The sequence below is a fragment of the Haemaphysalis longicornis genome, unplaced genomic scaffold (genome assembly GCF_048455015.1).
Source record: "Haemaphysalis longicornis isolate Haplotype H1 unplaced genomic scaffold, Haemaphysalis longicornis Haplotype H1 scaffold_13, whole genome shotgun sequence".
Lineage (NCBI taxonomy): Eukaryota > Metazoa > Arthropoda > Arachnida > Ixodida > Ixodidae > Haemaphysalis > Haemaphysalis longicornis.
Window position 1 is genome coordinate 62,611,765 of NW_027526233.1, and position 26,258 is coordinate 62,638,022.

The 26,258-nt window shown below is 45.8% G+C and overlaps 1 protein-coding gene and 1 long non-coding RNA gene across 3 annotated transcripts in view; one reads left to right on the forward strand and one right to left on the reverse strand.

Moving 5' to 3' along the window:
- LOC144164077 (eukaryotic translation initiation factor 2-alpha kinase 1-like) overlaps positions 1-26,258 on the forward strand; it is a 149,934-nt gene that overhangs the window by 3,879 nt on the left and 119,797 nt on the right. For both annotated transcript variants that reach the window (XM_077694646.1, XM_077694647.1), the window contains exons 2-5: positions 7,536-7,558; positions 8,431-8,557; positions 8,625-8,705; positions 24,654-24,772. In XM_077694646.1, the coding sequence (XP_077550772.1) occupies positions 7,536-7,558; positions 8,431-8,557; positions 8,625-8,705; positions 24,654-24,772 (350 nt within the window). The remainder of the gene's footprint in view (positions 1-7,535; positions 7,559-8,430; positions 8,558-8,624; positions 8,706-24,653; positions 24,773-26,258) is intronic.
- Positions 13,990-16,673, reverse strand: LOC144164076 (uncharacterized). Its single transcript, XR_013321036.1, has 2 exons — positions 16,589-16,673; positions 13,990-14,109 (listed from the first exon to the last, which is right to left on the reverse strand). It is a non-coding gene; the product is annotated as an uncharacterized LOC144164076 (long non-coding RNA).

The following is a 26,258-nucleotide window of genomic DNA, read 5'->3' on the forward strand; positions in this document are numbered from 1 at the left end:
GGCATTTTCTTCTGATCGAATGGCAATTTCCCTGCCACGTTTTGATGTGTTTACGAGAGCATGGGGCGTTGCTGTTAGAATGCGTCATCTTGGACATTTTGGATTTCATCCATCTCGATGTCTAGGTGCTGGATTTTCGCTTTTTGTCTTCTTTTTTATTCTTTCTCTCTGTGTCGAGATGCGTTAGAAGGCTTTCACTAGTTGCTGCCTAAGGTTGATCATGATATTATAAATGAGTTATCTGTTGATAATCATTTCCATGCTTGCTTTGAACATATTTTCCAAGGTGTTGGTTAGGCGTGTTCCACAGCTACTAATTAGGGATCAGCGATTGTTTCGGTGGCGGGCGCCTGGCTACGCGGCAGTATATGACCATGGAGCATATCCAGTATACGTTCAAGCTCCCGGTGGCTCTGTTTGCATTGCTGGGCTTGCTCCCGAAGTTGCCGTTGTAGAGATTCTTCTTCGTTGTATAGATTATGGTTAGTTTTGAACTGTGGCATTCTTCTCCCTAAGGGATTCAATGTTTTTGGCGTCGTGTAATGTTGCGCTGGGAGATTAAGTTGGCCTAGGTGGTGTTCTTGACCATGTCTGTCCAGCCGACGCTGTTGTTCATGGTAGGCTGCCGTTTTTGCGGTTTCAGAATTGAGAACGACCTTGATGACGGTTGGGCTGGTTTTCCGTTGGGTTAGAGCTCCACGGCGTGTCGCTGTCATGCAGTTAGTCGGAATGGGCTGGTGGAGGGCGAGCTAATTGTTTTATGGGCTAAGCCCCTTAAGGGCTCGGGCCGTCGGCGTCTCCGGTCTTCGTCATCGTCGTATCTCGTATCATGTACATGATAGGCAGTGCGGCAAAACAAAGCTTGGACAAGAAATCCCACTGGACGAAGCGCTACAAGCAGGTGAAACGTTTAATAATAAAAAACAAACCTATATATGCACACAATTACGGCCACCGTCATCACACGTTGTATATTACAATGTAGCATCTTGCGGAATCGCGGGGAACAACAACCAAAGCACTCCATACAATCAAACCATACGTGTAAAAACACAGAAACACGTCATGTACACTCCATCAGCCTTTTTCCAAAAAAAGGAAACTCAGCGTCTGATAACATGACAGACTGTTGGCTGGCACAGGTATTTCCCTTACTTTGATTCAAAATACTTCAATTATCTCCCTAGCAGCACGCTTTGTGTGTTTGTCGATAACGATAGTGTTTGGGAGATCCAGACGGTACGCCCATTCCTCGTGGTTGTGGTGGTCATGAATGAGCGTGAGTGGCAACTCTGGAAAGCCCGTGCACTCCTTGCAATGGGTGGCCAAATGGGAACACAGTACCCCTTTTAACGAGCTCTGATGTTCTCGAAGACGAACGTTGAGGCAGCGGCCAGTCTGACCTATGTACTTCTTTCCACATTTGAAATGGATTCTGAAAACATCTTTACTCCACTCGACAAATTTTATAACGCGTCTTACCCCGCAACCATCCCTCCTTTTTCTTTCTTGTCCGCTAACCTGTGCTCCGCTGGGCAAATCTTCGCCAATATGCTGTGGGCTGAGAAGACTGCGTGCACGCCATATCTGGAAGACTCTTTCATCAAGCGATGTGATACGCCATGAACGCATAGAATGACAGCTATCCAACCGGTCTCCATTCTTGCTTCTTTTTCCCTGCCTCGAGCCACGCTTCCAACCTCGTTAATCGCTCGAAGATTGTTGTCAGAAGCCGAACGAACAGATTCATCTGTGTGGCCGGCTGCTTTTAACCTGCCTACCGGGGTGGCGGACAAGAAAGAAAAAAAAAACGGAAGGTTGCGGGGTAAGACAGGGTATAAAATTTGTCGAGTGGAGTAAAGACGTTGTTTACAGCATCCATTTCAATTTATTGAAATGAAAAAAAAAAACGTAAGGTCGTTGTCCTGATGGTAGTAGCATCCCTTTTAAGTGTGAAAAGAAGTACATAGGTCAGACTGGCCGCTACCTTAACGTTAGTCTTCGAGAAAATCAGAGCTCGTTAAAAGGGGTACCATGTTCCGATTTGGCCGTGCATTGCAAGGACGGCACGGGGCGTCTGGAGTTGCCACTCACGCTCATCGATGGCAACCACGACTAGGGAGCGCCACAATCCCGAGCGCCACACACTATCGTTCTCGACAAACACAGAAAGCGTGCCGCTAGAGATAATTGAAGCATTTTGTATCAAAAAAGACCCCAACAGCCTGTCATGTAATCGGAGGCTAGGTTTGCTTTTTAGGAAAAAGGCGGATGGAGGGCGGATGACCTGTTTTTGGGGCTGTACACGTGCTGTCTGATTATGTGCAGTTCTTTGGTTGTGGTTCACCGCGATTGTGCAACCTGGTAGATTGTAATACGGAGGGTGTGATCAGGGTGGCCTTCATTGTGCGTTTATATATGTGTGTTGTTAAGAATAACGTTTCAGTTGCTAGTACCGCGGCATTCCATGGTCTTTCTTGTCGAAGTTTTGTTTTGCGCTGTTCCCATCATGAACCTATACCGACACGCCCAACTCGCAGATTTTCGTATCGTGTAGTCACGGTACTAAAACACCGAGACACTCGTTTTCCAACGCTTCTCTCTAGAACGTAACGCGCACTTATAGAACATACCGGGACTTACTTTCGTTTTCCAACGCCTCGCGCTAGAGAGCTTCGGGCTTAAAAGACACAAGACCTTTACAGAAAAGCTGTGTACCTCTACCCCCAAATATTTCATATCCGTGGGCAAACACGCCAAGGTGCCTAGAACAAACTTATACACTGGATGGTTTGCCCCTCCCCAGGTCTCACGCTAGTGGAGATGGCCCTGAATGTGTGGGTTCAGGCGAAGCGTCCCTTTTCAATAATGCCTTGCAGGTCCATGCGGCAATTCACCGAGTTTGCACTTTATCAAGAACATGTGTTCTTCCGTAATGATTGCGGCTCCGCAGCGAGTGCAGCTGCTCTTCTCCGGGTTTTGGCATATGTATTTGCGATGGCCGAATGCACCGGTCGTTCCGCGGTGGTAGGGTTTTGAAGGATTGTACGCATTGGTTAGTGTAACATGGAAACAAACGTGACGACACTGGAATATGAATAGGGCCGATGTAGAGTTTCTCAGCATCCCGGAGTTAAAACGTCTATCATATTTGCAAACGAACGAACCTCTTTAGACACTTGAAAACAATTAAGTCCTGTTTCTTTTGAACCGAAACACGGAGATGAGGAAAAAAACGTGCTACAAGTTAAAAGGTGCGTGAGCTACCCCGCGTATGCGTTAACTTTCTGGGCGCCACGCCAATTTGTTTCGACCTTCCATCCCATACGCGAGTTCAACTGAGGAAATCCGTGCTCGTTCTTGTGCACTGTGTGGCAGAATTGTGGTAGAATAGCGCAATTTATTTTAAGCATAAAAGGGGCTGAGAAAAAGGAGCGCACCCCTGCCACAAACGTTCTGGCGCGCGGTGACCGACCCATTGTTGCATGTGTCTGCTGAAGGCGGCGCTGGGTGTCGCTGGCTCCGCGTCGCCCCCTAGGCAGCGACCGGTACCTATATCTATTAAAGCACAAAAATAAATATTCTGGACGTGCACATAAACGCCGAAAAAGGAGAATTCATCAGTACAGCATACAGAAAGCCCCGGAATATGCAGCAATATCACCAATTATTACAGCTGTTATCCGGGCCAGTGCCAGGCAAGTATCTCATACTCGCAGGCCAATCGATTTAGGGGTTATGATAGACGGTTATGATAGAAAGTTATGACAGATGGTACCCGCACCGAGGACGTCCAAAAAAAGACACAAAAAGGGCTCTTTGTATTGGCGAAGCAGCACTACCCCCAACTCATATTCAACGACGCGATTTGCAAAGATGCAAACCTTGATCGTGAACAGTGGCTACACCAATTAAAAGAATTAAGCTAAAGGGGCAGAAGCAACTCGGTCCTAACGTTCGGAGATAATTTACACAGTATAAACAATACTTTGAAATCACACTTCTACGTTCTATAGCAGAGTGAACTGCATTAGACAATGTTCCCTGCTCCTCTAGGCGTCGTACAAAGGCACCCCCAAAATAATGAGGATTACCTTGTAGAGGTGCTCCAAAAGTTAAACGAGAGTAAGAGCGGTTGACGGACCAAGCGAAACTGCATGCCACCGCGATGCATGAATAGATGCGCCGCAGGTAGCAGGAGCGCACCGATACATGCGGCTGCTATGTATCGACGATATGGCGCTCGCCTTACCTTCGTCTCAAGCGAAGCCGCGATGCCGCCATTCTTGGTCGCCAGGGGCGTGTCCAATGTTTTTGTGTCAAGCGGGGATACCCTTGTTTTTCAAGATAAGTTACTGGGTGATTTCAGGAGAGACGAGACAGGTGTGTCCAATCGACTTCCCTAATTTTGACGAAAATGTTTACATAGCTCCTTGAGCACCGAACAAAACAAATGTGAAGGTATTTTCGGGAAAAAAATGTCCCGCCCTAAAAAAATTCGCTAAACCATACGGGTAACTTCAAGTTTCTATTTTAAACTTCAATTCAAAGTTTCAAAATTTCATCGAGCCCACTGAGCGGCTCGCGGAAAATATGAAACTTCTGCTACTGTAAAACGAAAACTACCGCTGATTTCGCTGTAGTTATTTTTATGTAAACACTTTGTATACACTCAAATGACTTGAGGTATTCGTGTTGGTCTTGCGGAGCAAATTCCTTTCAATAAAAATTCCCAAATGAGAAAAACATTTTTAAAATTGTCCAAATATGGGCCTTTGTTTCTGAACTTAAACAATATATATAGTTCAAAATTTTTAGTGTTGTGCCTTGATCCTAGTTAAATATTCCTGCCAAGTGTAGTTTATGTGGGCAAGATGGTTCAATTTCAAAAAGAAACTGTGCGGCAGCTTGGTAACGTATTTTGGTATATTTTGAAAGGCAATATAAAAAAAGACCATCTTCGATTTTTTCAAGGTTTTGCAAATTAAAGACAATCTTGCTTTATATAACCAACATCATAAACATGTTGCACTATGTTTGTTGTGTTGAAGCTACAAAGCGCCAAATATGGCTTTGTTAGCAGTATTGCGGTGCAACACCTAAGTGGTTTGTGAAAAGCTTATGGCAGCAATGGCGCACGAGAAATGGTCGTTACACAGAAAAAAAAAATCAAGGAAAGATTGCGGTAAGTATGCGTTTTTTAATTGGTTTTGTATAGTGTGCACTGCACCTAAATGGCATGTTGAAGCTCCGGCTTCCAACCCCATCTTTGGTCGTGCATATAATTATCAACTGGTCACGTCTCAATCGTGAAATTCGAGACCTGGCTTTGTTAAGACCGCTGGCCCGTAACATTGTCAAGGATCGTTTTTTGGCTGGCTCCTTGCTACTTTAACTATAAACTGAAATGGAGGCCAAGCCCTCTCTACGGGTAGGCGCCTCTGTGATGACCCTAACCATAGGCTGGAGGAGGAAGACCACGACGCTCGCCGATGTTGGTGTGCCTGCTGTTCCTGACACATCGCAGCTGCCTTATCTGCCATGACTATCCCATTTACAATAGTAAAACTATACTATTTTTGTCTACATCCGCTTCGTTGCCACGTCACATATTCTGGTTGAGGTGCCACTTCCCGTATCTGTACCTCTCGGCAGGCCAGTTTGGGACAAAACGGAGCTTCGACTGATTGTAGGGTTTAACGCGCCGACGCAACGCAGGCGATGCGGCGCGCCGTAGTGGAGAGCTCAAGAATAATTTTGCCCACCTGGGGATCTTTACAGTGCGCCGAAATTTCATAGACACGGGCATTGTTGCTTTTCGCCTCCATCAGAATAGCGTCGGACACGGCCAGGAATTGGCCCCGCGACCTTGTGCTCAGCAGCGGTGAACGCCTTAGCCACTGAGCCACCGCGGCGCGTAAGTGGAGCTTCAGAGCGGGCATTATATTCACAGCTCCACGATCCGTCCACCGGTCATCCGGAATCCACTACGCCTCTAGTCATCGTTTGCCACTCCTAGAGTCACGGTGATATTTCTGGCACTTATAACGTCGCCGCTGACGAATAGCTCAGCAATTATGAACGGGTCAGTGCCTGCAACCATTGGGATGCGGCAATAATGCTGTCGAATGTTCTGTACCATCTGAAAGGGGCGCAAGGGTTTGGTTCCTAACCAGCGAAGCAAGAATAACAAGCTGATACATCTTCAATCAGGAGGTTCACGATCTGTTCAGTGAGTCCCTTGGGCGTTAGCTAGCTGCAAAGGAAGATCTCTCTCGCCGCGCTCAGTCCTGTACCGAGTCCAATGTTACCCATATCCAGGACGTATTGGCTCCAAGGAGGTTAAAAAAAATTGCGTTTGGCTCTGCGCAAAAGTGGATCCGAAGATGCCAGAGTCCTACAAGGTTGGGCACGTATTTAAGGGTATCGCGGACGATGCATTCAATCTCCTCATGTGTAAAAAGTGTACCACGGCTGACACGGAACTAAAGGAATGTCGCCGACTTGAGCAAGCAAAATGCCGCCGTAACGCGGAGCAGTTCACCCAGCTGCCTCACACCGCGGTAACCTCATCGTGAGCTGATGTGAAATCGCCACCCAGTCCACTGCCCACTCCAAACCCGATTCCACATTCCGACACTCTGGCCAAGATAGTGCACCGAGAAATCTAGGCCATGGCCCCGGCTCCTGTACACCATCATGGGCGCGACCACTCCCTGCCGACTATATCGCCCATACAGGCCGTGAAACGGGAGGAGGTCGCCAACCGTGGCCGCCCCTCTGTGTGCGCTATGGCTTGTTCGAGTATCCTAGGCACCATCTTGTTACTCTCGCCGAAACCGTGGGGAACAGAGAAACCCTGACGACCGACCTATCTGTTTCGAGTGCTTTCGCGTTGGTCTCACCGCCCGTTGTTTCTGGCAACGCTAAACGTGCCAGCAACTATGGACGTCCCGCCACAGTTCAGGTTTCCCCGCACCGGCTACTCTGACGATCGGCCTAATCAATTCCCGCATGGCATCCAACATCAGCGCGTTACGACAGCTCTGCAGAGAACCTCTCTGTTCGCTCCCCGTCACCCCAGCATCGCCAATCTCGGCAGCCGCAGCCTCGCCGCCCTTCGCCTCCGATTTCTCACGCACGCACTCCTCAGGAAAACTAGCCGAAGCAGCTCCAGGGGGGACGTTACATGTCCGCCGTGCCTGAAATTCCTGTGTTTACTAAGACGACGAGACGTAATGTGCTAGACGTTGACATGGACGGTGTTCATGTGAGCGCTCTTATAAATACCAGTGTCACTAACTCGGTCTTGAGCTCAAACATTCGCCGCCGCCTTCGTCTTACAGCTACGTAAAATAGTTTAACATTGAGGAAAGCTAATCCATTCCCTGAAGCTTGTAATTATTGCTTGCGTTTTGGCTATCTCTGCTTGTTCCCGCGAAGCGCATTGCTTAAATGATGCGTTCATATCGCGTTCTAGGTAATTCTACATTGAAGAACTGGCGGTAATAAAATGAGACCTATGTTTTTTGCAGGTAACTGACACGGACAACTCCACGTAAGTTTTCCTCATCCTTTTGCTGACAAACACAAACACTAAACTGCGAAAGACAAGGGAATATCGCAGGGCTTTCGTTTTAGGCCAGTTTCTAAAACGGAAGGATTACTTTGTTTATACAGGCGAAGGAGCCACTCTGCTCGTATCCGCAAAAGTATCAGAGGACCAGTCTCCGGAAGGGACGTACCGTCCTCTAGAATAGCTCCGACCCCGTGGAGGTGAAGTGGTGAAAAAAAAAACAGCGCAGAATACAAGCGGTACACAATCCCGCATACCATTTCGCGTACGAAACGAGTAAAGAAGTTCTCACAGATGCAGGGTATACAGAGTGAGCCGGCTCTCAAACGCAGTCTCAGACTCTCAGTGTGGTCCTTCAGTCTTGGCGGATGCAGTGTCCCAGCAGCACAGGTAATCGTTCTTCTGATGTCAAGTTGTAGGGTAGCGCCAATATAGGCTAAAGGCTTCTCAATGTACGTAAGTAAAAAAGCGGCGCAGCTTGCACTTGTGGTGCCGAGCTGGAGGAGTAGTAGAAGAAATCAACGTTGTTGCATCAAGCAATGCAAAAAACGGGCTGGGTCCGCTGGGCGCAGCCCATTAGTGACTTCTGCAGCACGTTTCATCGGGTCTTTTTCGAAACGGGAATCGGAGCCGCCCAACACTGTCCCACCCGGGAAGGAGATTTCACCACCAATTTTTTGCGATGGGTATAAAACACGTTCTAGGTCATATTGGTAAAAGCTTACTGTTTAACATCATTAAAAGTAAAATTTGTTTCCAGTTTAGGTGTGTTTAGGATTGTGGCCTAACAATTTGATTCTAGAAATCACACGCGAGAGCGGATTTTACAACGTTTACATTTTATTATATTGCAGCCACCTGTCCGACCCCCAAATTATACTTGATGACAGTGTCCAAATGGAATATCAAGAAGGGAGGTACAAGCGTGACTTCAAAGAAGAAAGAATGATCGGGATGGGAGGATTTGGCATCGTTGTTGAGGTAAGCATAAAGATTTGATTTCCGCTTTTATGTATAAGACATTAAAGCATCTCTGCGTCGTATTTAGGCACGAAACAAGATGGATAAGTGCAAGTATGCTGTGAAGAAGGTTTTCGAAAAGCCCAAGAAGGACGTTTTGATGAGAAAGGTAAGTTTCACCACAACGTATAGTTAGTCCTAATCTGGGGCGGATAGTTTCGAGGCAAACAGAAAATAAATAGGCTTTCTGGGCGGAAACGTGTAAAGTCAAAGGTAGAGACGTTTCATTGCTTTCCGATTGCCTCCCTGTCGGAGATATAATTCGAAAAAAAACTTAACTCAGTACAACCTACGTAGAACTCCGAACAACCTACGTAGAACAACCTACGTAGAATCTGGCGTACAGCACCGAGGCAAGAACATGTCTATTATACAGAGCCATTAATTGCCATTTTTATATAACAATGACAATGACAAGTGCGGAGCACACACGCTGATGATCAGACTGTCACCCAAAGTGAACACGTGAGTGCTTGTTACTAGCAGGACATGGAATTTTTGAGAGGTATGAAAATTAACTACCGCTCTGTCAAATCGACAATGATGAGGGAGGGAAAGCTTTTTAAAATCAATTGTAACATAAAAAAACAAATTCAAAAGCGAAATAATCCAGTGTGGCGTGTTCTTCAGGGACCATCTCCCATTTGGTGACTATATCATGTGAGGTTGCGCGCTCTTTATGCGAACACCTCTTTGCTATCGGGGCGGGTTACTGCACTGGGATTGTGCTGTGCAGGTCTTTAATTATAGGCCATTCCATGGTATTTCCTAGTGTGGAGGCGTTGCCGTCGTTAGACGGAGGGGTGCATTTCCTGTCTTATTTTGCCCGTCTATGCACCCCTTTCTAAAAGCAATCAGCTTTGATATTGCCGTAATGGAGCAATCCGATAGATGTCGGCTTCATAATGCGAGGCACCCGTGCTCCATTCCCAAACACGGGAACTGTTTTATTTTTCTTCAATCACCCACCATATTTTTCATTCTCACAATAAGTTGGCTTTCCGTCAGTGCGTTTAGGTGGGCTGCAGACGACATCAAGGCGGGGGTCGAAGCTTCATTTTAAACCACACTGGATTATAAAGATGTCTAAATGTAATGTACTACACATGCAATTGTTGAACGGTGCGACAGAAAGTATTCGACAAGCAATAGGAGTTGCTCAGAAGAGGCCCTTCTTGAGTTGAAGAGAAGCGAAGTGCCCCTTGGAACGATTAAAAATGAATGATACGCAATGGCAACCGAAATCAAAATCTGTGCAAGAACCACGACTGCACAGTGCGAACAAGGCACGGTTTTATGCCGCCATTGGCTACAATATAAATTTCTGTCCATACTTCTGTCCAGCAGGCGGGAAAGCTTTTAATAGGACATGATTGAGCTGTGATCGTCACAACGATGATGCTTTGTGATATTTACTGACGCCGTAAACTAGTCTTGGCATGCGTGGGCTATACCGGCAAGGGCTTAATCACAACTGTGCAATCAAGTTGAGGAGAATCCTTTGCAGACGTCATGAAGGGCCGATATCAGGGCACACTGGGACTGGGCATCTAGCAGCCAGCAGTCTAGGGTTGGGTAGCGGAAGAGGAATCAGGGCATGGCAGTGCCACATGGCCGCGGTATCCTTGTAGTTCCCGCAGTGTGGACTAGCGGTGGTTGGAAAGAAGTATACAAAATGTGGGTGATGACTGCTCGAGTATAGAAGGAGTGGGTTTGGATTTGTCTCGAGAGTGGTGGCTCTGCGGGGCCCGGGCTAAGAGAGCTGCCCTTCCGCTTCTGAAACATAACTAGTAAGAATAAAACTAAACCTAAACCTAGACCTAGCAAGAATAAAACATTTCTCTCTCTCTCTCTGTCCTTCTCTCTCAGGGGGTGGCGTAAAAGTGTGTGCCGACGCCCTCGGGTTCCCGCGTCTGTCAGCCATTTAGGCTGATAAGCAACTTGATAGGCATGTCGAAGATAGTTTAAATGAGGTGTGAACCGATGTTTAGAATCCATCAAAAAACCCAAATTGCATGTTACGCTCCTCTTTTTAATCCTTTGAGAGTAGAGGTGGTACAAAAAAGTTAACGGAAAAATCAAACCACCACAACGGAACGCACGCCGATCAACGAACGCCCGCGCAGCTCCCCTGCCATGGTTTGAACCGTGGCGACACCGACCGGAGCGGGCGGAAACTATAATGGCAAACTGTTCGCATGGCGACGCAGTGAAACATCCCCCTCGCGAGGGGCACGATCAAATGCAGAGCATTTCCGGGGGCGCACGACGTTAAGTAGTTTGCGTTACGTTAATGTTGTTGCACTTGTGGCAACTGCTGACGAGAGAGCGCTCGTCAGCAGTAATTTGAATGAGTCAAGGATATAAGGCGCGTTTGTAGTCTCCCATTCTGTGTCGGCTTTGTGGCGCAGTGGGTAGAGCGCCATGTACATTGCGTTCCGCCCGCAGGGTCGAGGGATCGAAACCAGGTGCCGGATAGTATTTTTTTATAGTGTAGGGGGAGGGGTGCGGACTACGACTACGGACGCCTACGGACGTCAACGCGGGTGACATCGTGAGTTACTGAAGTGCTCTTCATTTAAATTTTTGTAGTATATGTTTTTTCAAGGGTCTCCGGAGAATACAGGTCTAGGTAATTAGTTTGGCACTAGTGGGAAATCGCGTGCACGTTGCTTTGAAGCTGGGGGTATACTGCATGTTATACTACCGCACAGTAAAGGTTAATGTCGTGTGCGAACTCCACGAGAGATGACTGCTTTATAATAAACTGCACACCATTCAGAAATCAGTTAAACAGTAACGGGCCAAGAATACAGCCTTGAGAACCCGGATGGCACAGTGACACTGCGAGACTTAGTGCCGGTGTACTGTACAAAGTTTATTCTATGTTTGAGGTAGGTAGTGCACCACTCGCAGAAAGCCGGAGACAGGCCATACTCATACAGCTTGCGAAGAAGCATATGGTTTACGCGGTCGAAGGCGAAATCGAATTAGGTGGTGCCCATTTGATGATATGAAAGTGCGCATTTGCTGGCGTCACTCAGAAAGTAGGCAAGGTTCGACTCGACAGATCGCTCAGGCACAAACCCGTACTGATTACTGTGAATCAACAGGCGGAGTTTGGTCAAGAGGTAACGATGTACTACTTTTTCGAATACAGGTAAACATGGATGTAACGAACCTCTATGTAAGGAATTGCCGGTCTTTAATTCCCCGTTGCCAACCCCATTGAAGCCCATGTGTTCGCGACCTCTATGTAACGGAGGCCTAGTGACAGTTAACATGGATGTAACGAATTCACTCCGCGATTAGTCATTGTCTTTTGCACTTTTCCTGAAAAATTGGCTAGAGAAATGCACAATTTAGCGAACTTCGTCCGCACCGCAAACTACCGTGCGTTTCAAGTGTAAATGCGGTGTCGGTTGGGTGCTAGACCTACCTATCGGCGTGTAATCGCGTTTCTCAGCTGTTATCTGTGGTGTCGGTTCGTGGGTGGTGAGTTCTGCGGCCACAGCACGAAAAGTTTTAAAAGTAGTCTCCGCCGACGCGAAAGAAGAACATCGGCGCCCAGTACACTATTACAGGTAGCAACCTCTCAACAGTTTTGAGTTCGGCAAAGAGCATGAAGTTCGCGAAAAGGCCCCTTTTCAGCATCCGTTTGGTTTTTTAAACGGGTTAAGACACCGAAAAGTGTCACCTAATGAAAATCGATAGTACTTAAGTTACGTTTATGAATACGGAGGTAAGTACCCTTGCTTCTCTGGAGAGCCGTGTAGTGCCTTAGCTCGTGGGAAAGCAGCAGGTGCAAATGACATAGTTTTTCACCGTGAAACAAATCCTTGAGCTTTGAGTTCACCGTCACTGATGTCTAGCATTTTTGTTTCGTTTGACCTTCATTCACATGAGCCTGAACTCAGAGCCTGCATGTACTGAATACCTGGATGTAACGAAAAATTGCGAAATTTTGTCAACTTCGTTATATCCAGGTTTAACTGTACTTTTGAGAAAGAAGAGGGGACGAAAATTGGTCGATAATTCCCAGGCGCCGAAGCGTTTCCAGACTTATGGAGAGGAAAAACAACGCCTGATTTCCAATCTTTCAGCAATTGTCGATCTACAAGAGACAGACACGAAATGTAGGAGATAAATTTCGAGAGAATGTCAGAGCAGCCTTTTACAATGAAGCGAGGGATATTATTGTGACCCGAAACGTCTTAAAAGTCAGACTGTCGATCGCTGCCGGGAAATCCATTTTGGGCGTCTGTATGACATCGTCTAGCGGTGCGAATTTAAGCGAGGAGCGGCTATCGTGTGAAGAAGAAAACGCAAACGAGAAGTTATTTGTGAATATTTCGCATATTCTGGCTGGGTCTGAAGCTTTTGTACCGCCATCTTGCAGGGGCCTCTCTTGTACGCATTTTTTCTATCCGCGAGAAGTCGCCCGTAGAACTGGCAAGCGAAGGTCCCGTAAAGTCCGTGAAATGTTTTTGGTCGCGAGCGAAGAGTGCTTTCACAACTGAACGCTGTTTTTGAAGCTCATGCAGGTGGACGTATCGTTAGTAGCTTTCATTAGCTTGTGTAGTCGGCGCTTTCTTCTCAACGCGCTGCGGTGTTCTTTGCTAAACCAGAAAAGAAATTGCTTGTTCTCTTGTTTGTTCACTTGTTCTCTCTGACGCCACATACAAACCCGTGTCTTTGTCCCCTTAATGACGTTGCGCTGCCGTTATTAAAGGGACACTGAAGTGAATTTGTCAAGCTCCCGTTTTTGCTTGCACTGCGTAGACTGGCTCAAATTAGCACACTTTTCATCGTTTATGCGGTTGACAAATCGGTAATTGTTTTACAAAGCGCGAAAGAAGAAAAACTACCATGCGCGGTTTGCGGCGGCCGCACCAACTAAAGCTGTGACGCCCTTATGAAAATTTCTACGTCCAGTCAAAAGACAGTCTGCGTCCCGAAGGAAACAGACTGCGTGCGTCCTGTGTGTTTCCTCTGTGTTGGAATTTCGCCACCGACTTTCTGCGTACTCCAAGTGTCCTGTGTGTTTCCGTCCTCCATGCGTCCAGTCTATCTCCCAAAGGCAACACAGACACCATACGGCCTTTGTGTGTCCCCAATATGTCTTGAAGGCAACAGACCGCATTCGTCCCTTGTGTGTCCCCTGTATTGAAATTTCGCCACCGACTTTCTGCGTCCTCCAAGAATCCTTTATGTTTCCGTCCTCTACGTATCCCACAAGCTTCCACCTTTTGAGTGCCCTTTGCATGCTGTCAAATAACAGCGCCCAACAGCCAGCTGCATGTAGAAAATGTCAGCCAGCTCCACAGTCACTGTTTCATGCTGCAGCTGTTTCTGTAAGAGCAAGCTGACGAAAATCACATGAATCACACGACTCTTGCAAACCTGACTATTTTATTCAGGTTGGATCCATACGTGCTGCTGCCGCCTGCCACACCAGGTGTCGCCTCATCTTTACCCCTCACAGGACGGGATAGCCACTGCCACGCTTGAACCTGAAATGACAAACACATTGATCGCATATGAAAGGGTTTAAACAAACACGTCTCAAACATTTGCTGGTTATGCTTATAAATATAAAGGAGTGTTCCCATACAAAACTGAACCAAGTATCCTGAAAGAGAAGGTACAACTTCTAGGTTGCAAAATTAGCCACAAAATTTAGACCACATAAATTAACTAATGAGCTTACGAACATCAAATATGACATACTATTACACAGGCAACACAACCCAGAACTAAGTACTGTTTAGATTCATGGCCTCCTCATGACGGGCATTTATACAGCCTCGCAAGAACATTTGAGATGAGATTATTGCAGCAGCACTGTGGGAACAAAGCAATATGGGGAAGGGGGGGGGGGGCAGGGAAGGCAACATAAAATTGCATGAACATGCTAAGACAGGCATTGATCAGTCGTCATCATGAGTAGTTGCTTGTGTCTACGCGTTCTTTGGAACCTATAAAGGCAGCAGTGTTATTGTGCATTTCATTTACGAGACAGCACTTGCATTGTCTAGTTTGTCTGTGCTTGCTTACAAAAAGCAAAATATACATCACCATGAACTGACCAACCTCTAGGTTGGCTCCTCACTTCTTATATTTCCTTGTGTCAATGGGTAGCAGACACAGGAACAGAAATAAAAAACAACCCTAGAAAAACGTGGTAGATAGCACACTTGCACCCATCATTGCACGCGTGCCACGTGGTCACTCATCCCAACAGATGTACAGTGCACGGAGTGACCCCCAAGCAGCGAAAGCTGGGCGTGGTCGCTCTGTACTTTGTGAAAATACAAGCAACTAGAAAGATTTGACAGATAGCACAAACAGTGCAGGTGCGCCAACTTTGCACCATGGCACGAATTTTTCAACGCACAACAGAAAACGCACCGGTATGTCAGTGACACCGTGGAGGAGAAATTCGAAGACAAACCAGGACATCAATGACAGTGAAAGGGTTAAAGCGGTCGAATACAGCAAATTTAATTTCAGAGTTTATGCTTACCAGCAATGAGGAAAGCTACCGCAGTAACTTGAGCCGACTACTCTGTAACGTGCACTCAAATGCTAAAAACACACAAGCATTTTTGCATATGTTTGCACACAGAGCATTCATACTGTTCGGAAATAATGCAGGTTTTTCCTACTATAAACATCATAATATTGCCCCCAACCACGCCATTTGATTTGTTTACAAAATGTTTTGTTACAAGCACCTGGCCACACCCTGCAATCTTATCCTTTTTTAAGGGAACCGTCTTTTTCCCCTTTTTCCTTTGTATGCTGCACCAGCAGTCCTGTTTGATATGGAAAGGGTGTTGCTTTGCGATCCCTATCCTAGCTTTTCCTGTTTTTTATTGAAAATGTCCTCGATCTAAATGAATGAGTGCAAAAGAAACCCTGCAGCATTCAATTCGCCAACGCTCATCCATGCACGTCCCTTTGCTGACTCCTTCGAGGTTTGTGTTTTTTTATGTTTACTGCGGAGCACAAGTTTGCTCCGATAATCTATATTTTTACAAAAACCCTGCATTATCCGTGGCTACATAACAATATTCCAAACAAAGTCTGATACACAAACCAGAACCCCCCACAGCTCTTTCTTCAATTGCTGAGTACCCTTCTACAATTGATTGATTGTAGGGTTTAACGCGCCGACGCAACGCAGGCGATAAAGTGCGCCGTAGTGGAGGGCTCCGGATTAATTTTGACCACCTGGGGATCTTTATCGTGCGCCGAAATCTCGTACACACGGGCGTTTTTGCTTTTCGCCTCCATCAGAAAAGCAGCCGCAGCGGCCGGGAATCGAACCCGCGACCTCGTGCTCAGCAGCGCAACGCCTTAGCCACTGAGCCACCGCGGCGGGTACCCTTCTACAATTAGGACCATCATTATATTTGCTAGAGTAAATAGCTGTTCGGGGGGGGGGGGGAAGGGGGGGGGGAGCTACGATGGTCAGTGAGACTCATTACACTACATGAAACACAGTGGCAAAAAGGCACGCAATACACCCTTTTCACTGCTAGGCACAAGTTGCATCTAGGGCATTGAAGTGAATTCACCTAAATTCTATTTCTGGGTGCATGGAATTGTTTCACTCATGTAATGTAATCCATAATATGACTTTTGAGTAGAAGTCTAAAGATCTAGTTCATCTGTAATAGGCGGTAGAAGAAAAATCCCCACACACTGTCTGTGGGTACCACGCAACTACCACAGTGAACAAGGGTGACAAAGTCGTTATTAATTAATTCATGGAGCAAGGACGCAGCCCTGATGCGACAAAAAAAATAAGAAAGGTACCAGGAAGTTTCTCACCCTCATCGGTTCCTTATTTTTTGCCCCATCTCTGCAATGTTCTTCACTAAGGTACCACAAGAATGCCACAATGGTTTTCTATGTTTTCATGTTCTCTCAGCCTTCAAAATCGAGATTTTCATGCATTTCACAGCCGTAATGAACTCCACTTACAGGTCGTGCAGGATAGATAGAAACAGGAGGCAGCCAATTCTTGTGGTAGCTCACAACGTACATCCTCCATGTCAAACACCTGGTTCTGTAAAAAATGGAAGTTGAAGTAGTAAACAAGCCGTAAATATGCGGCATAATGCCGTGAAATACTCGCTCTGACAGGACATGAGAGAATTTCTTTTTTGTAGGTGCAAAAAAGGCACCTTCAGTTCTTTCAAGCTAAAAAATAAGTACAGTGCTCACTGATTGAAACGCAACACTGCGAGCGCGTGGCCGCCAATACATGCAGCGCCGTCCATGGACGCCGCTGTCGCTGACAGCGCACCGCTGTCGCTGCGGGGAACCACTGCCCCGCTTATTGGCAACCGGAAGCAGCAAGCTTATGGTCAAAACACTCTCATCCTCGTGGTATACCACAATGCAACACCTAGCTTCCACGGGCGTCCACTGGCGGCGCTGCATGTAGTGCAGGCCACGCGCTTGCAGTGTCGTGTTTCAATCCGTGAGCACTGTACATACATTACAATCCTTACAAGGCTTTCAGCCATACTTTAAAGGAACAGAAGCATCCTTACACTGAATTAATGTTTAACTAAGCCTATTACATATCCCTAGGTGGTAGAAATCTGTGGCCCCAGATTCCCACTGTGCAAGCATATTCTCTGGTCCAGAGGGTGCGAAACGTGGTTACGGCTTTTAAAGGAGCCATGAAGAGAAAACACAAGTTTGGTTCATTCAAAGGATTCCGTTGCTAGAATCGTGCTGACACCATTTTTAACATAAACTCCACTCAAATAAGCTACAAATTAGGAACAAAGGAAATGGCCATGCGACCCACTAGCTCATTTCCCGCAACAGAACCTATGTCATACCAGCCAGCTCTGCAGTTAGCGGAGGGCGGCAACAGCAAACGCGAATTAGGCAGAGGCTATAAGCTTGCCGAACGAACTATTTGCGCTTAAATTTAGGGCACATTCTTTTTACAGTAGTAAGAATGGTGGGACCAACAGTAAAGGTTAGGAAGGGCACATTCTTTTTACAGTAGTAAGAATGGTGGGACCAACAGTAAAGGTTAGGAAAGCACACGTAAGCATAGAAGTACCAATGCGTACTGCTGTTGGTACTGCGCGCACTATGCTTGGTTTAGCTGCACAGGACTGCGGGGCTTTGGGGTTGTCTCAGACAACAATGGCCGATTGACACAAGCAACGGTGTCTTACGTGACCATATTTGTGGAGCGAGGACTATGTTTCACGAAACGATTATTTTCTCGCTGAACAAAAACAAGCCACATTTAAATACGGTAAAAACAAAACAAAAGCAGAAAGCAGCTTGCCACGGTACGGTGGCACCATCTAGGTTAACTAACGGTAAAGAAGGTTTCCCCATCGGCTGCAGAGCGGTCGGTTCCTGTGATGTCATTGCAGACCCTGAAAATGCACGATTTAGCGGGAAAACCAAAATTTTAGCTTCAACTAATGAATTTCTCAGTGAATAAAGCATCGTTTGCATTTGGACAAGTGCTGGGGGCACCATACCACACGAAATCTTTCGAATAACACAAACTTGTATTTTGTCTTCATGGCGCCATTAAAATTCTCTCTCAGGCACATGGTGAACGTCTCAGCGTGCCAATACCTCCAAGGGGTAGGCAAGTTGAAATGCTGACGAAACGAAAAAACAGGATGGCGAAGGAGCGCGGTGGCAAGCCCACGTCCTGTTTAATCTTTTTCACACCGTGATTGTATCCCCATCACATGCATATTTGTAAGAATCAACACGTTTAACCCATGCTCAACATGTTACGGTCAACACAATTTATGCAAGCCAGCTACAAATAATGTCACACCACACAAGAATTTCTGTCTGATCATGACGATGCTGGATGAGCTTAGAAAGGTGGAAAAATTTCTTGCATTAAAACAGTGAAAGCTGCCCTGTGACTGCACCAGCAATGCAGGCTGGAACAGCATGTTTTCAAGCTGCGACGTCTAAACAATTATCTGGTCAAATGTTCACTGCCTAAAGACCTTGTGCATGTGGTACTACTTATAAAGTTGCTAGCAATGCTTAAATGTTGAAAATTCAACGTATATGCAACTCTTACGTATTATAACTACAAATGTAATGCAGCCTCCTTGCATTTCTTTACCCGTAAACGAAAACTACCCGTTAGAACAATGCTAAGCTGCCTACGTCCTGTAAAAAAATATACTGTGGGTCAACTGCCTCCTAAAAAAAAAAATCGGGGAGTGGGCGTTTTGTTTTACAACCATTAACGCAGTTTTCTTTTTTTTTTTTCATGCAACAAGCTTTAGCGTTGAATCCACCCAAGCCAAGCGGCGGCCGCTGGGCCGTCAGCATAATATTTTCGTTGCCGGCAATGGCAAGGGGGTCGATCACTCACACAACATACTGGCCGCCGCTCCTGGAAGCTCATTATGACCGCGCCGACGCAGCCGGTAATTTACAATAAAAGAAGCGCGGCGAGCCGAACACCAAGGAATATACTCAACACGTTTAACAAAACAGCACTGCGGCAACGCGTAATAAAATTTTAACATGCACCACGATAAACAATCACTTACGGCAGAACACGCAGCATTTTTCACACGTCGCGTCGACAGACTGGAACTTGCAGTAGAGACTCTTGATTCACGTAGGCACGCACAACTTGTCAGGTATTTTGTCAAATGGCGACCTCGATGTGCGTTTGCTACAGCAGCGCAGTACGGCGACGACACAGACGCTTTGCCAGTACTCACGATGTTTCAGGTGGCACAAGAGCACTAACACGTAATATTACGGCAGGAGGAGCACGTAGTAATTCACGTAACACCAGCAAATCGAAAACAAACCACCAAAACCACGCACAACGAACAAACTACGTCTTTTCTTGCGCACCTATAACAATGACTGCATATATGCTAGCCTAGACTAGACTTATTACTACAGTTGGCTATCTAGCAGTCATAGAGTTTTAGCAGTTACTTTCTTCCTTCATCATCACCCCTGAAGCAAACTAGGCAGACGCCATTATAGTATTTTGTTAAAGTTGATAATAGCAAACATATATATAATGGCAGTATATTTTCTTGATGCGAGCAACATCTTTTGTTGTCGTAAGTTGTTGCTACTCAAAAGCGAATAAAAATGAATTAACAAACGAAGTTATTATCATCGTCATCTACATCTAGATTGACTGTTTTGTGTTTTGTTCAGCGTCCAAGCATTCACCATTCACTGTTTGTGGGCTTTTCACAAACAGAACGGCCGGATAAAAAAATTATTCCCCGCAGACATACGCAAACACACGCGCACACGCATACGCGCGCACACACACACACACACACACACACACACACACACACACACACACACACACACACACACACACACACACACACGCGCGCGCGCGCGCGCGCGCGCGCACACGCACACGCACACGCACACGCACACACGCACGCACGCACGCACACAAAAGCAGCGTGCGTCAAATCCACGCAGGCAAACAATTCACTCAAATGGAGGCTTAGCAAGACTATGTGAGCTCAAGTATTTAGACCTAAATTTACGACTCGATCGTGTACTGCTTTGGTGGCTTGGAGGTTAAGTACTCGCTTACTGATTGAAAGGGCGGAGGTTCGAAACCCGCTCAGGTACCTTTTTTTTTTTTTAACCGCGTTTTAATTGAAGTTTTTCTGCCTTAGGTTATATTTTGACATTGTTGTTGCTCTTGTTGCTCTCGTCTGGCTGTGTCCCTTTTTTTTCTGTCGCAATATATTTCTACCCCAAGCTCTGCCCCAAAAAACAGTACACCGCTTCAGCATTTAGTTGCAAGGATAAGCCATTTTACAACGACCCTGAAGCAAAACACAGACTAGGACAATCGGAAGCCACTTTTTAGGTTGTTTTTGTTTTCATTGCTTCGTTTTCTATTCGGCTTTTTGTGTTCTTTTTACTTTTTCTGGTCTGTATATTCTTCTCCCTCCCACTTTTTTTTCGTAATGGGAGGGACGAGGCACTTCGAACAGCCTCGTTCATTATGTATCCTTCTTACGCCACTGTTTCATACAAACGTACCAGTTGGTAATATTAATTCTGCGAATTTATCAGACCTCACTAGCACGAAATAACGTATACAGTGCTGCAGAATTTCCACAAACCATCGGCATTGTTTCTTACCATCTCTAGCCAAGCCAAAAAACTTAACCTTTCGAGCAGGGTGGCGAGTTGGGCGAGTTGGTGTACTTGCATCTTGGGGAACAGCGCGAACTAACAGGGACACAAAAAGTGGACAGGACTAGCGCGACAGAAGTGGACAGGACTAGCGCGAACTAACAGGGACACAGGGACAGCGCTAGTCCTGTCCACTTCTTTCTTTTTGTGTCCCTGTTAGTTCGCGCAGTTCCCCAAGATAACCTTTCGAGTATAATTAAGGTTTACATGCTCGACTTTATGTTTACTTGAGGAAGCACAATCTTCAGAAAAAGAATGTAAGGCAACAAATAGTTATCCTTCCTCCCAGTGTCCTAGAGGCAACACAAAAGACATAAGTCAGTCTTTTGACTTCATTTTGCCTTCAGTACATACATAAGCAACAGCATTACGGCACACAGAAGAATTAAGACAGCAAATTCAAGTTCTATCTTACAGCCTTTGTCCTAGAGGCAACACAGGGGAAACAGGCCAAAGTCTTTTGACTTCATTTTGCCTTGAGTACACACATGGGCAATAGCATTGTGGAACTCAGAAAGAGAAGAAAGCAAGTCATTTTTAAAGTTTTATACCTCTCATCCGAAATAAAATCTTTGTATAGAAATTTAAACTTTGTCTTTACCATAGTACATATAAAGGTAACACATCATGGCTGTTTATCCGGCAGTCTATAAAAAGTACACAGCCTGCTTATGTCCTAGAGGTAACACAAAGGAAAAGTCAAAAGAAAGGCCACACAGTCAACATGCAGGAGACACAAAGTAAACAGAAAGGAAAAGTTCATTTTCATAAGGGTTAGGAGGAGCCGCAGCGTGATTGGACGATGCCCAAGGTGAGCAACCAAACAAGTTTCGGTTTCGGTTTCGGTTCTGTAAAACACAACCGGTGGCGTTGTTGGATGGGCATTCTTAATAACTCAGTAATCATCGTACCGCGCTTCTGCCATGTTGTCACCTGTAAAAATGCATAAAGATAAGCCTCCCAGGACGGCTTGGAATCGTAGCATTCACTAGCCTAGGCCTACGCAGTGCATGGACGCCCTCCGCGTACCCGCAGACGCCCAAATGTCATGCGCTTTTCCCCCATATTTGGAGCTTCCTCACTCATGAATGTACCGTAAAAAGCGTGTTCGCACCAGGCCAAAGGTTTGTTCATTCTGGCCTGTGCCCACTGCCCGCAAGCAGTCGGTGCTTATGGCAACAGCACGCCAACGAGAACTCGCTAGCGCGCCAGTGCCAGCCTGCGCGCGTTCTGTGAACTAGTTCGTGGAGCCATGAACGTTGCGGCCCAAAAAAAGGTGAACTCAATGTAGAAAACATCGGTAGAAAACGAAAAAGTTAACTTACAAACCCACGGGGACTCGAACTCGTGACTTGCAAAGCACTTGCAGCAACATACCTAGCGCCTCAGAGCACTAGGCCACGGAACGGCCTCTTCTGGCCTTGCTAATATAAGGTATATATTGTACAACAAGTTTACACTTTTACTTAGTTTTGGCATTTCAAGCAGCTTAGGTGACTATTTGTTGTATTGCGCTCGTGCAGTAAGCGTCCCCCGAGTTTCCACAATAGCTCAGGTCTAGCAATTGCATTTCGTAGACGGAAAAGTGTTCGCAGATGCGTAGTCGTGCTGCTGACCGCTGTGCTTGTTCGCCCAGCGCAAAAAAGTGCTTCCCGCACCCTATTTTTACGCTGTACCGTAAAAATATCAGTTGATTTTATTTCCTTAGTACCTATATTGACTTCGCTGACTCTTCTCACGCCTTCAAGAGGCCTTATATTTTCCTACTGGCGTACCAGTCAGTGAAGCGTTGCATGTGCGCTTGTGCAGCGCTTGTGTGAAGCGACCTTGACTTGGAGCTAGATACAGTGTACAAACTAACCAAGTAAAGCAAGGCCCATTCTTCCATTCACAAACATGTCCTGGCTTCGTTTCAACTGAGCGAACGAATTGCGACGACCCGTCGGCGGCCGGCGGACGAAACGCTGGGCCGACTGACTCTGTCTGAAGGCCGGGGAGCCGTGCAGTAGAGCAGCCAATTGCGAGCTCGGCTCCTCTCGACGTCACACGAAAACGCCGCAGAAAATGGGCGAGCGTAAAGAGAGGAGGACAGCATTTTCGAATTAATTTTTCTACTAAATAAAATCGCGTAAACGCGCCCAGAGTGGTCATAACATGGCCTGAGGACTCCGGACTACAATTTGCGCAAGTAATCCCGCAATGTTTACATATCACTTCAGTGTCCCTTTAACTTATTACATGTGCATTATCGGCAGTTAGTGCTTTTTTTGTTTTCGGGAGGGAGCTTTGATGCGGGGTAGTCATTCATGCAATTCAAACATAAGAACTGGTGCCGAGACGAACGATGTGGTATGAAAACCTGTTTGTTTCTCAGCCCCTACACTTTGCAACAATTTACAACTTCTTTCAAATCATGACCATCCATAAGATGCGTTAAGATTCTAGAGAATATATTTTGCAATAGCAAGAACCTTGTTTTGTGTTCTTTTTCGGGTGTTATCGTAATGTTATCATAAGCCCTTGTTTCCTTTTGTGTTCTTTACCAATTGATTGTACTACTTTTTGTATTATTTTATGATACATGTTTTAATGTATGCACTGAATAGGCTAATTTTTCTCGTCTTTTCATACTGCTTACTCTTTTGATGAACTCTTACACCGTCTTGCAGCTTTGATGCAATCAGTTTATGTATTCACAGTCGTGGTCGCCTTCTAGTCTCTTGAGGGTGGGGTCATCGTCTGTATACTACTATATATGTTTGTAGTGCGTTTAGGAAATCAACATTAAATTAAATCGGATTTAAAGTTATCGTGCCCTTATTTTGTGTACAGAAAGTACAGTAACGAAAGAGGATGTAGTTACCGCTAGTTGACGTGTTGGTAAATTTGTACACAAGGTAACTTTCGCAATGACCATTGAGGCTTTTTTGTCAGCTGCGTGGGGCAGCGTAATTGGGATTGCACATGAGGTTGAGGCGTATCTGTTCTTAAAATGGCTACCCTCATTGCTTTTTTGTAATAGTGGGGTTTTAATGTTGTTTCAGGTTCTCTGAAGTCCTCTTTAATACTAATAATACTTGTATCGGCTTTGAAGATACATTTCCACGACAATAAAAATGAATACCCAAGAGATGGTCTAGGTATACGCAGGAAGACATATGTTAAGACATTGATATTTGAAGGTTTGCTTTTTGCTGGGATTTCGCTACAAATACTGCAGAGAAGTGTTGCAGACACAGGTAACGAATTAAAACAGCAAAATTGTTTTTTGAAAGGGAGTGCAGGTGTCTGTAGCTATGGAATATGCACGTTTAAAGCATGGGGCATGCTTCAATATTGATTTTTCGATAAAGTAATCTAAGACAGGGTAAGAAGCGCCAGTCACCTCAACCATGTAAAGCCTTTCGCCTAACTAGATATTTGGTGTGCTGGTTACCACCACACATAATGAGTGCACTGTGATGATTGTCTTCCCGGACAATTGTTTATGGCATTCATTTTCCAAATATCAATATTATATCGACAAGTATACCTACAGTGTACCTAAAATATTGATAAAATTTCAGGTGTTAGGACCGATGGTGTTATCTAGGTAAACGTTTCGTCATCGTTTTCGCATCATGTACCGTTCAGCGAAAAAATAGACAGGAACTGGAAAAGACACAACACAAGAACGATGCAACACAAGCGCTCTTGGGTTTGTGTCTTTTCTCGTCCCTGTCTATTTTTTCGCTGAACTGTACATAAGGAATACAAAATAGGCCAGTCAATTGCGTGTTTACACCCTTTTCTCTGACCTCACTTGCTTGTGTCATGACCTTTCAAGATGCTGCGAGAAATCGAGGTCCTGGCCAGCCTTTCGCACCCTAACATCGTAGGCTACAAGCAGGCATGGGTCGAAGAATCAACGGCATCGCTCTCAAGCGACTGGGACAGCTCGTCCAGGTGCGTGCTATCTACATTACGCCTTCCATCCGCTTTGTACCTGCTTGACATTCTCTGGGCTACAAAGCTCGTATGCCTTGACAAAAATTTATTGTGTTCTGCTCTTCACCAAGAAATTGTTTTGATTGAATGCGGCGTTTATATATTGTGACCGCAGAAAATTGTTACCAACTTTATTTCGGTTGGGCCTGTGCACGCATGCAGTGGCCATGTATAAATAATCGATCTTCCCTTTGTTGGAAATATTGCAAAGTGCTAAAAAGAAAAATAACAATTTTGACGAAGGGCCAAAACTTCGGTAAAGAAATTTTCCTGACTATCGCTGAGCATGTCACTAAGGTCTGCATTCAGCCATTTACCTAAGCTAACAAGCAGTTTGTGGGAAAATATTATTCCGAGATTCCAATGCGGAGTGTTTGGTACGGTATAAGAACGCGTTGTTTTCTAGCGGTGTCGGAGTTTAGAAATACTCAGGATTTCAACGCACATCCTACGGGTCGTCATACAAGTCGTCGATCGGCGATGGATGTGGTCCCGCTGATAAGGTGTGCCTACAATTACGTGTTGAAAACACAATACACCAATGTCGGGAGCAGTGCTCAAAATCAGTGACTTTTGATTCGTAACAATTTTTAGTTTCAAGGCATGGATATGTAAAGCAATCTTTGCAGTGTTTGTATTTTCCCCCACACAGGGCACTATGGCAATCAAAGTGTATTTCGAGTAGCACCTCCACGGACCGAAAGGCCGCAGGGGTACCTACACTTGTAGGCATTCGGTGTCTGCGATACCACGAACCCGAGAAAGCGGGGGTTGCACATAAGGACAAGCCAGCTTTGCTTGACTTTATCGTGGCCAGGGACCAGGGGATCATGGCGACTGAGGCTAAGCCACGGTTGTTTTGGACCTTTACAGGCGCTGGCCGATGCTAAGCGCCACTTTGCCCTGTGCATATGGGAGATGGTTCTCCGGTCTCTAGCACAGTAAAGGGAGGAGCCAGTCGCCTTTTCCTGCCCTCCTCTGAATTCTTTCTCTTTTCAGTCCTTTTTTCTGCTCTTCCTTGTCATCTATTTCCTTTCTCATTTTCACGCATTCTTTTCATGTGGCGAGGTTTAATCCTAGATAAGGAGTCAACCTTGAGTACTTAGCCCTTTGATGCCCAGAGTGGTGAAACAACTCTAACAATTTTTTTTTTCTGCCGCACTTTGTGGCTTTCCGACATTTACACCACCTATCGACAGGCAAAAAATGCCGGACCTTCAAAAATTAAGGCACAGACAACAGCACGTAATTCTGTGCGCTAAGAAATATTGTTTACGTGTTCCAACTCTCAACGAGCCGGGGTGGCTCAATGGGCTAGTGACAGCTAACCGAAATTGTGAAATTTCGTTGTTATTACAAATGATAGGAATACAAGCTTTATATTATTGCATTGTCCTCAGTTGAACCACAAATCATGGTCATCAAGGTAGCTCTCTTGCTCAAG